Source organism: Chaetodon auriga, chromosome 20 (genome assembly GCF_051107435.1).
Source record: "Chaetodon auriga isolate fChaAug3 chromosome 20, fChaAug3.hap1, whole genome shotgun sequence".
Lineage (NCBI taxonomy): Eukaryota > Metazoa > Chordata > Actinopteri > Chaetodontiformes > Chaetodontidae > Chaetodon > Chaetodon auriga.
Window position 1 is genome coordinate 5,554,394 of NC_135093.1, and position 11,061 is coordinate 5,565,454.

The 11,061-nt window shown below is 44.7% G+C and overlaps 2 protein-coding genes across 2 annotated transcripts; both read left to right on the forward strand.

The window, feature by feature from the left end:
- The first annotated feature begins 3,816 nt into the window (after positions 1-3,816).
- Positions 3,817-6,590, forward strand: syt15 (synaptotagmin XV). Its single transcript, XM_076760439.1, has 8 exons — positions 3,817-3,823; positions 3,894-4,089; positions 4,235-4,383; positions 4,819-5,111; positions 5,472-5,639; positions 5,718-5,826; positions 5,897-6,079; positions 6,340-6,590. Exons 1-8 carry the CDS (start codon positions 3,817-3,819, stop codon positions 6,477-6,479), a joined length of 1,245 nt encoding a protein of 414 aa, XP_076616554.1. The 3' UTR covers positions 6,480-6,590.
- A 223-nt stretch (positions 6,591-6,813) lies between these two features.
- nat9 (N-acetyltransferase 9) lies at positions 6,814-11,059 on the forward strand. Its single transcript, XM_076759699.1, has 6 exons — positions 6,814-7,016; positions 7,512-7,621; positions 7,790-7,930; positions 8,066-8,125; positions 8,323-8,417; positions 8,519-11,059. The coding sequence occupies exons 1-6, from the start codon at positions 6,940-6,942 to the stop codon at positions 8,663-8,665; spliced, it is 630 nt and encodes a 209-aa protein (XP_076615814.1). The 5' UTR covers positions 6,814-6,939; the 3' UTR covers positions 8,666-11,059.
- The last annotated feature ends 2 nt before the right edge of the window (positions 11,060-11,061 follow it).

Here is an 11,061-nt window from a genome sequence, read left to right on the forward strand (position 1 = left end):
GAGGTGGTGCAGTTTGGGGGAGTTGGATGGCAAAGGTGAGGAGGTGTGAGCCTGCAGGGGTGACGGCAGTGGAGAGTGTGTGGGCGAGGACACAAGTAAGTCTTTCTGCTGATGTGTGCTCAGCATTAGTGATGAAGAAGAAGTCACAAGATCCTCAGATGGTAACGTTGGTGTTTGCAGCGGGGAGATAAAAGGAGAAGGTGTGGTTGGTGACAAGGTTAGTTTGGACATTGGGGAGTCTGGCACAGCAGAGTTAGGGGTTTCCTGGCTTAGACTCGAGGGACGTGAGGTCCCATCCTTCCATACAATAGTCTCTGGAGTGCTGCTGCGGCTGTGTGTGCTGCCGCTGCACTGGCTCCAGCGCTGCATGTTGGCAATCCAGCGCTCGCTGAGGGCAGGAGGGCTGTGCACGTCCACATTTTGGGTTGTGAGTGGCAACTGATGGCTACTGGTGGCGTTGATGTGCTGCCACACGTGAGGGTGCAGCTGCTTCAGTGTCACTGGGTTCTGCTCGGAGTGTGTGTTGGTGCTGGAGCTGCGTCTCAGGTCCGTTCTCGTCCAGGCCGGGTCCCGCTTGTGCGGCGACCCTGTCGCCGTGACCACATCCATGGAGCTCTTAGAAAGGGAGAAAATGGGTGCACGATCATCCTCATCCTCCAGTCCCACGGTCCCAGCTTCAGTGGAGAAAGAGACCGACTGACTGCCTGAATAACTGACTGGCTGGTAGCTCTCTGACACAGGGCGCCCAGGCCTCGCCATTGCAACAGCACCACCCTGCAAAGAAAGACACATCCTTGTTTTTAATTGCTCTTTACCCTCAGTAGCTAATCTTTTTGGACCATAACTGATTTTTCTGAGCACTTGCACATAGCGGGGGTTAAAGTTGTGAATCCAACACTGACATATCATCACCATTCATTTGAAGTTGTGTTTCTGAACGCCAACACCATCTGGCTCTGTAGCTGCTAAATGCTCCACTATGTTCACTAGCTAGTTGTTAAATCTCAGAACCCACTGTCTGATGACGATTAAGCCTCTGGGGGCAATGTTTTCAGCAGATATCCAGATAGCGGAAAGCAAATATTAATAACAGCTGCCTAAAACTACACTTTGAGCCATCATATCAGCCATGCCATCTAAAAGATGAGCTCACTATAAAGCTGTTTGTGCGTTGTTATTATAGGATTATCAATTAACTGCTTTAAAGAAATACATTTTGGAAAAAACGCTTATTCTTGCTGAGAATTAGATGAGAAGATAAACACCATGCTCACATCACTACATTCACCTACAGTCGGCAGCCGGTTATTTTAAATTGACGTTAAGACTGGAAATAGGAGAAACAGTACCCTTCTGTCTTTTTGTCACTGGCAAACATGGAGACTCCACAAAGTCACTGCTGATGCACCGAGCTGATCAAGTCCAATCAGTCTTCTAGTGACAACATTTAGTTTCTACACTTTGTTTTTGAGCAGATTAAACTAATGAAATTAGTGAGCTGTGAAGGTGCTGGTAGGTGGATTTTGTTATGTTTCCATGCCATGCTAATCAAACGTCTGCTGACTCGAGCTTCATATTTACCGTTCAGATGTAAGAGAGTTATCATTAATTTCTGAAAATGCTGAACTTTTCCTTTAATTTTTTATTTTTTCTGTCTTTCTGATTCTGAAACACACCCTCAACCCAGTCAGTACACACACACACACACACACACACACACACACACACACACACTCACAGGCAGTCCCAGATTAGCCTAATGAGATTGTGCAATCCAGATTATTTGATTATTGGGACAAAATGCAAATTGATGGAGACAGTTTAAGAAAGCATTTGGCCTTCAGTCGACAGAAGACAAAAGAAGCAAGAGACAAAGAAAGGGAGAGACAGCGAGAATGAATGGAAGAGGTGGAAAGGACTCACTATTCATTTGTTTTCTTCTTATCTTCCAACAAAGTCAGTGCACATGTTGGGCCTAATTTTACTCCTCTGTGTATTTATACTTTTAAAAGCAGATTAAGGCAGTTCTTCAGTCCATCACTAATTGAAAGTCAGTGTGCTGTGACTGATTTGGTGACATAAATACATTCATGAATCTATAAACATGGATTCAATAACATAAATATGTTCAAACTGTCAAATCCCAAACTGACCTATTAGTGTTTCTGACCTGCAGATGCTTTACAGTTTGTCTGTGCTGGAAGAACAAACACCCAGTTAATCCACATAAATGACATCTGTGTGCACAAAATACAGTGTGCTGACAGATAAAAGAGGAAAATAGCATCTTACCTTTAACTTTGCACCTTGTGTCCTGTTTTTCCTTCTGTCCTGCCTCAGAGCGGGCAGTGCTAAATTTCTCCCTTCTCCTCTTCCTCACTCACTTCATAAGAAAATCACCAAACAATCACTCCTCCGTAAGGAGCTGTCTTCGGCTTGATCTTCTCCTCTGTCTCTTTTAACTAGACCTCATGTGAACTTGGCATCGGTGTGAATTTTAGGGTTTCTCTTTGTGAGTTTTGTGTGTGATGTGTACGTGTGTGTGCGTAAAAGAGAGGGCCATTTCTCTGCCTTGAGCTCTGAGGATTAGCGGTCATCTCATTAGCTGCCGTCCAATCTCTGAACAGACTGTGTGTGTGTGCATGTGTGTGTGTAAGTGAAACAACGGTGGGTGGATAAGTGGCTAATGAGCTTTGAATCTGAGTTAAGATCAGATCGGCTGTCAGGGCAGTCATATTTCACATATATTGCAGAATTATTTACACGTGTGTTGTTGTTTGTGAAGGGGACCAGATGTTATTTTTTAAAGCAGCGAGAGAATAGAAGAAGATTAAGAGTCTACAAACACGCTAACGGCTCTGTGAGGCAAATTAAACTAAAGCAATGACAGTTACCATGTTCACTGTCTTAGTTTGGCCTGTTAGCATGCTAACATTTGACAATCAGCACTAAGCTCAAGGTACAGCTGAGACAGAGGTAGATGTGATTAGCAGTTTTTTGGTCATAAACCAAAATAGTGGACAAATTTTGACCTCATGATGGCACTAAGATTCATAGCCTTGGAACCATGAATGTTTCTGCAAAGTTTTGTGCCAATCCATGTGGTCAATCCTGATATATCTCAGAGGATAAGTGAAAACTTTGGACCTGCTGGTGGTGCTAGAGGACAAGTCAAGGGATCAACAAAGACAGTAGGATTCATCCTCTGTGGGCCATGAATGTCTCTACCAAATGTCACAGCTATCCTTTACTTGGCCAAAAGGCAAATGCCAAGGGTCAGGAGATATCGTCAGAAATATCTTCCCCGGGTTCCTCTAATGTGGGACAAGCTCCAAAAACGCTAGCTCCTGCATTTCCCATAATGCAACAAAAGCGTGATGGCATCATCAGGGTTATTTTTATCTGTTTTACCTGACAAAGCGCCATCAGAGCCTGAGTTTGAAGAGCCTAAGCTGTCCTATACTGAATGTGGAAATGATGCTTTAATGAAATAAATGCTGTTAGGAGGTCAAAACACACTCAGAAAGCTAAAACACAACAGCAAAGTATTTGTACATGAGCTGAAACCCATTCAGTCAGCGGTCTGTCCTTTAAAGGGGTATGAGTGTGGTCACCAACCAAAAAGCCAGTGAGCAGCATGAAACGGTGGGAATCAGCCAGCTGTGTCGTCCTCTCTCTGCTCTCCAGGGTCGTTTACAGTAAAACACTTCACACAGCACTGAACAGGTCACAGTAACAGCCGGTCAGTCTGCGTCAACGCTGATAAGAAGAAAAGAGCCGGAGGGAGCGTTTTCTTCCGCCGGTGTTAACTGAGGAATGGAAGGTAAGCCGTAAACGCCACCAGACTCAGCGCCTGACGGGTACTTTCCTTGCTGATGTGTTTGTTTGTTCAGACCAGGTTTTACCGTTAGCTGTCGGTCTATCTGTGGGTCTCCTGCTGCTGCTGCTCTGTCTGGTGGTGTACTATCTGTGGAGGAGGAGGAGGAGGAGGAGGAGGAAGAGTCAGTATGAGGAGCTGCTCACCACAGTCCCTTCAGTACCAGCATGCTCTGCCCCGGTGATCCTGGTGTCTCAGGGCTCCTGGGCCACGTTAGTACCATGAAAACCTTTGATTCACAAACAATTTCAAAATCTGTTTGAAGAATCAGGATCTTGATTTTGAAGTTTTCAGTATAAGTTGATATTTAAAATGCTGCAGAGGGCACAGTTAGTGACTTTTGTCCTCTCTGTGAAGACCCAGAGAGATCCCTTTCACTTTGCCTCCTCGCTTCATTACGCAAAACCAATGTGACCTGAAAAATGAGGAGGACAAGGAAGTGGAGGAGATAAAGATGGAAGCTCGGAGGGACATACTAGCTCATCGTGGGTCACTCTCAGTAAGCAGTAGGTCATTACTACCTGTATTTGACAGCATGTTAAAAATTTAAGGTGAAATTCAGTCATTTGAGACCTGAATTCAAGGATGATAGTGCTGAAAACTAATGTCATAAAGTTGCAATACTGCAGTGTAAAATGACTATAAAATACTCGTATTAAATACTATAATTATCTATAATCATTGATGCATTAATAATGTTCATTACTTTAATGTTCAAGTTGGTATCTTTTGTGTATTACTGAGTAGCTTAACCTACTATAATACATCATAATGTATTAGTTTGTTTATGTTTTTTATTCGACGTTGTGGACAGAAAATCTTACAAATCACCAGACTGTCACCTAAAAATCAAAAAGTTAAATTAGGATCTAGACTTAAAGATCAATCCCACATATGTCCGAACAGATCCTGACATACAGTACGATACGTGTCCCCCTCAGGATGGTACCCAGTGGGGACGGTGCTGGCTGGTCTCTACTCTGTTCCTCCTCTGAACGAGGTGGTGGCCCCTCCACCCGGCATGGCCACCCGTCTCTGCTTCTCTGTGGAGTATCGACACAGCAGGGAGCAGCTCATGGTCTCCCTGCTCCGCCTCGGCAACCTCCCTCCACGTTTTCACGGCAACGTCACCCTGGTGGAGCTCCGGCTTCTCCCCGACGACCGGCGGCCCCGCCAGGCCAAGGCCCGGGGCACGGGGCCCGACCCGGAGTTCAACGACTGCTTCGTTTTCCAGGCGAGGACACGAACATTTGCAGAAGTTTGAAAGCTGAAAAATGCTGCAGCCTTAACAGATGATGCGTGGATGCTTGTTTGATTTGGAGGAAGTATTCATGTTCTTTACTTAAGAGTATTTACTCTAAACTGTAAACAGGAAAATGTACTCAACATGAAAGTACTCGATGCAGAAAATTGTCCCCTGTGACTCTTATGCTGTTATACTATTACATTATTATTAGTCATGCGTTAATATAATATAAACGCACGATTTAACTGCTGTGATTGGTTGAGGTGGACTAATTGTTTCAGCTGTACAATCAATCAGACATTTTAGAAGCTCTTCATATGTCTTATATGTAAAATCTTTCCTCTGCAGGTGTCTGGAGTGTGTGTGTCCCAGAGCACCCTGAGCGTGTGTGTGCTGAGTGTGGAGCAGGACGGCAAACGCCACGCGGTGGGCAGGGTGCTGTTTCCTCTGGAGGGGGAGCTCGGTCAGGCCGGCAGGGTGCTCTGGAGGGACCTGGAGACGGAGGACGACACACAGGTATGCACAGAAACACACGGGGCGTTAGCGTGCGGTCATAAACACTCATGATCACTCATGACCTCTGACCTCTCTCAGTGCTCAGAGCTGGGTGACCTGCAGGTTTCTCTCAGCTACAGTCCAACTCTGCAGCGCCTCTCTGTGGCGGTTCTGAGGGCTCGAGGCCTCCAGCTGCTCACTGACGCAGGTATGTAAGCTACAACATCAGCGGAGTAAGCTTTCAGGCAGTGGTAATGCAGCATCTGTGTGTTTCTCAGGTGTGTGTGTCCAGGTGAGCTTACAGATACACACTCAGGTGGTGAAGATCAAGCGCAGCTGTGTGGTGAAAGGCGAAAACAACCCTTATTTCAGCCACAGGATGACCTTCAAACTCCGCTCGCAGCACCTGGACGAGGCGTGTCTGAGATTTGAGTTGCTGCAGCCGAGTGACGTCCGCTCAGGTGAAAGAGTCGCCTGAATGTGCTTCGTATCGCATTTCAGCTTTAATTCTAATATCAAATCAACAAAAAAAGAGTGTCATGGAACTAGGTCAGATATTCGTAAAAAATGCACTGAAAAGGTCAAACACTTAATCCCACAGACACTGCGAGCATCATTTCTCTTATTATACAGATTCTTCATTCGCACAAGATTAAAATGGAGGTTAGCACGGTTGCTAAAAGAGAGAGATGAGATCTGCTCTTTCTTATTTTTCTCCCAGAGCCTCCGGCCCTACTGGGAGTGCTGGTGTTGGGTCCCTTCATGTACGCCAGGGGCCCGCAGCTCCAGCACTGGATGGACATGGTCAACACGCCGCAAGAGCCGGTCAAGCTGTGGCACGGCCTGGGCCGAGCCACTTAACATTCAAGTCACACACAGGATGTATTTATACACAAAGTTTGAAATACCAACAGTTACAATCACTTGCATTATTGTTTTATGCCTCAGAAACGTCAGATGTTCAGATACAAACGGCAGTCCTCAACTTTCCACCATGTGTTCAAAAATACAACGATTTAAACACAATACATTTTTATTTGTTATATGTATGTGTCTTTATCTACATCTTTATCTGAATTTTAATAAAGATTTTTTTTGAAGAATTCGGAAGAAATTCAGCTTCACCAGCTCTTCAGTACTTCCCGACACTGTCCAGCAGGGGGCGACTTCCGCCTTCCTGTCAGCGCGTGCAGCTGCAGTTTGAACCACCGAGTATAAGCGAGGGAGCGAGTGAGGAGTAGCAGGCAACATGGGGGAGAACGTGTACCAGACGTGAAGTCCTTTTCGGTTATTTTGGCGGTTTAAATCAATTTTTTTCGTCATGAAGATAAATGAGAACATCTTACTGGAAGGTCACAAAGTCGTGCTGGTCCCTTACAATGCAGAGCACGTGTCCAGGTAATGTCAACGCCTGATAGCTTGTCCTGTGCTAACAGCTGCTGTATGCTAGCTTAGTTCTTTCTTTTGTGATCGAAATGTATTTGGTTTAACACGAAACACCTTCTAGATATGACTATAATCAATTTAAAAAAAGACAAAAATGCAAAAATCTAACTTGAAATCAGAATTGTTCGTTCACATGGCCACGTCGGCATTGAAGCAACTGAAAAAAACACACCTGTATTGCGTCATTTGAATCGTCCTTGAGTCCCGAAGTCAACCCTCAGTGGTTAAGCGTGAGGGTACAGGTGAGCTTGCCGTCCTCCTGCTGCCAGTAGCAGGTGAAACTGATTGAGGAGGCGTTAGTTATTGAATACATGTAGTGGAGTAAAAAGTACAAGTACGTTTTGGAGTACAAGTATAAAGTAGCAGAAAATGTTGTTACTCCTTAACTGGCGAATCAGGAGCTGCGAATCAGGAACCAGCTTCAGACCTTTTATCCACCTGTTTCAGGTACCATGAGTGGATGAAGTCTCCTGAGCTGCAGCAGCTGACTGCTTCAGAGCCACTGACCCTGGAGCAGGAGTACGACATGCAGAGGAGCTGGAGGGAAGATGATGACAGTAAGGAGTCATCTGCCTGTGATATGAACACACACAAAAACTGTTTTTATTGCCACGGATCAGCCAGCAATTGTTCATATGTGGTCATACACATGGAAGATATTTCAGTCTTTACTAACAGAAACGCTGTTTTATGATTTATTTATTTTTTTCATTTTATCTTTCCAGAGTGCACCTTCATCATCTTGGACAAGCAGCGGTGGGCAGGCACCAGTGTGGAAGAGGAGCAGTGCATGGTGGGAGATGTCAACATCTTTCTTACTGACCCCACAGACCCAACCTTGGCTGAGCTGGAGGTCATGATAGCAGGTGGCTCTTTATTTAACATCTGTAGTCAACTTGTACTTTACAGGTTAATCATTTCCAAAATAAATCTCCGTTTCAACACCACTTTTTCTGCAGTTGTATTTTTCATGTCCTGATACTTATTCTTCTTTTTAACAGAGCCCAGTTACAGAGGCAAGGGCATCGGAAAAGAAGTAACACGCATGATGATGTACTACGGTGAGCATCTTACACAAGCTGTCAGACTTCCTAAAGTCCAGATGAAAGATGACAAGTTTTGAGGTGATAAAGACCAGATGACACGCCAAAGTACCATGCTGTTGCTGGCTTGCTAACTCTAACTAACTAAGACCACAGCCTCCACTTCGTGAACAGTAGCTGGTGAATGGTGGTCATCAGTGTGTTTTCCTCCACAGGACTCACTAAACTTGGGGTCAGAAAGTTCGAGGTGAAAATCGGGCTGGAGAACGAGGCCAGCATCGCCATGTTCAAGAAACTCGGCTTCCAGGAGGTAAACAGATCACAGAACGTCATCATGTGAGACGCTCGCTTGGCCCCAAAATATGAATGTTTTGAAAGTCCGTCTAACCGTCATCCTCGTGTCTGTTGCAGGTGATGGTGTGTCAGGTGTTCCAAGAGGTGACCCTCGAGATGACGGCGGACCAATGCATCGGGACAAGGTTGCTGGAGGACATGGCCAACGTGAAGGAGAGGGACTACAGTCGTACCTGCAGCAACAGACGGGAGCTGGTTTCATAGCGTGCTGAGCTGCTCTCACACTGAATTAGATCAAAGCTGAAAACTGGTGTGTGCTACTTTCTTTATTTTCCTCCTTTTGTCCCCCTTTCTCTGCTTTAGTCTTTCATTTTGTTCTGTCTTCAAAAATCTACTAAGAAAAAAAAAAACAGACTGTAAACCTGACTTTATTTTTCAGTTTCAGTATTATAACTTTTTCTTAATTTTCTGAATTTGTCTTCCACCACTGTTTCCCCGATGATCACACACACACAATCCACACAAAACACAGGCAGATGATGATAATTTAAAGGAACAGTTTGACAGTTTGAGAGAAGCCTAATTAAGGATGGATTGAGTCGCCCTCAGTGTTGATTGCTTGACGTAGATGTCCAGGACGGAGGCGAGCGAGGCACCCGTGATCTTTGTGTTCACTATGTGCTGCAGAGTCCTGCGGTTGGAGGCAGTGCAGCTAGCGTACCACACAGTGATGCATCTGGTCAGGAAACCTTCAATGGTGCCTCGGTAGAAAGAGCTCATAATGGGTGGTCTCTTTAATTTGCAGAGGAAGTAGAGGCGCTGCTGGGCTTTGTTGGCCGGTGATGGAGTGTTGTTGGTCCTCAGTGATGTGCGCACCCAGCTGATGGTCAGTGGGCGGCGTTGGTTGTGGCTTCTCTGGAAGTCAATATGTGATGGTGCTCGATGTGTTGTCGCTGACCCCTGCTTGTGATCTCTCGGTGAGAAAGTCCAGTACAGAGAGAGGTGCTCAGGCCCAGCCGGTTCAGTTTCCACATTAGCTGCTGAGGGATGATGGCATTAAATGCTGAGCTGAAGTCAGTGAACCACTTAAGAGCCTGTTGTGTCCAGGTGGGTGAGGGCTGAGTGCAGAGCAGAGGAGGCTGCGTCCTCCGTGGACCGGTTGCTACTTGCTGTAATACTAGTCTTTCAAAGCACTTCGGGATGGCGGTAGTCATTGAAGCAGGGCGGATCGATAACACTCTCATGTCTGTCCATTAAAAATGAAGCTACGACCAGCAGGAAATCAGCTTAGCACAACGACTGAAGAGGCGAAACAAGGTCATAACATAAAGTACCAAATGTCACCTTCCGGTATCAGTGAAGCTCTTTGTTTGCATCTTGTTTGTTTAATCTTAATCCAAAAAGTGTGAAAAGTGAGTGTGAAAGTTTCATGAGGGGTTATGTTTCGGACTACTTCTTGGCTGGGAGCAGTGACTTCCTGTCTTCTCACTTAACTCAGCAAGAAGGTAAATAGCTGTAAATGTCAAACTATTTCTTTAAATTTTTCTTCCACTTCCTCTTGCACACTATCAAACTAAAATCCATAAGATCCCATTAAATAGTTCTTTTTAATGTCCAGCATTTGAAGCGGTCTCTAATGCTGAGAGTGCAAAATGAAAGATGGTGGATGGAAACGCCTGGTGGTTTTTGATTTCTGGTGGAAGCGGTTCATCCAGTTTGGTTTGGTGTCCAGTTGAAACCTCATACAGGCTTTTATTTTGTAGGAGTAACACATTAAACAGATCTATAAAATTCAAAATGACTCAGATTTGTGCCTCTTTACATTTGGCTCCATTTCACCGAGACTAATTCAGACCTTTTGGTAGTAAATTGAATGTAAGAGAAAAGCGTTTCCATTTTCCGGTGCAGAGCAGAGAAAGACTGAGGCCTAATCGCAGCGAAACACATCTCTTCTACATTACAGCAAACATATTTGTCTCATGTTCCCTCTAATTGCTGCATTAGTCTGCTGCATTTCTCATAATTTTCTTGTTCAGACCCAGAAGGCTGGTGGTTAAGATCGAAAGCCAACTGCAGGAACTTTATTGGATAACTTTCATATCACTCCACGTGACCCAAACGTCAAATAGAAAAGTATAATTCCACTAGTATTTTTTATTTCCACTTTACACCAATCAGATGAGGCAGTAAAGGACGGTGCTCTGTGCAAAGATGGAAATACCATATTTATGATAAAACATCAGGTCAAGAGGAAACTAAATGTGATTTTAAGTCATAGCGCGTTAACAATGCAGCATCTTTAGCAATGCTAGGTTGAAATTTACTTCATGGTGCTCAGATGATGAATCATTCATCAGTCAATCAAATCATCATTTTGTCCAGTTCTGTCATGGTCATCTGTGTTTGTGAGTTTAGCTTCGGCTGGTTATTCGTTTAAATGAATTATGTATCCTGTCAGTTCATCTTTGTATTTAAAGCAGACAGCTGATTCGTGTCATCAAACTGTGAGTTATCACTGAGCATCAAAGTTCATTCTTCACCTTGTTAACAGCACTCTCATATCTGTATGTAATATGTAGCTCTGTCCAGCAGCCAGCTAACTTAGCTTAGCATAAAGACTGGAGGCAGGGGGAAACAGCTAGCATGGCTCTGTCCAAACT

Bases quoted from the DNA above. Each gene is read 5' to 3' on its own strand.
- nat9 (XM_076759699.1), top strand. From the start codon at position 6,940: ATGAAGATAAATGAGAACATCTTACTGGAAGGTCACAAAGTCGTGCTG. The intron at 7,622-7,789 runs GTAAGGAGTCAT...TTATCTTTCCAG, and splicing joins CTGGAGGGAAGATGATGACA to AGTGCACCTTCATCATCTTG. The intron at 7,931-8,065 runs GTGGCTCTTTAT...TCTTTTTAACAG, and splicing joins GCTGGAGGTCATGATAGCAG to AGCCCAGTTACAGAGGCAAG.
- syt15 (XM_076760439.1), top strand. The intron at 5,640-5,717 runs GTATGCACAGAA...GACCTCTCTCAG, and splicing joins AGACGGAGGACGACACACAG to TGCTCAGAGCTGGGTGACCT. The intron at 6,080-6,339 runs GTGAAAGAGTCG...TTTTTCTCCCAG, and splicing joins GCCGAGTGACGTCCGCTCAG to AGCCTCCGGCCCTACTGGGA.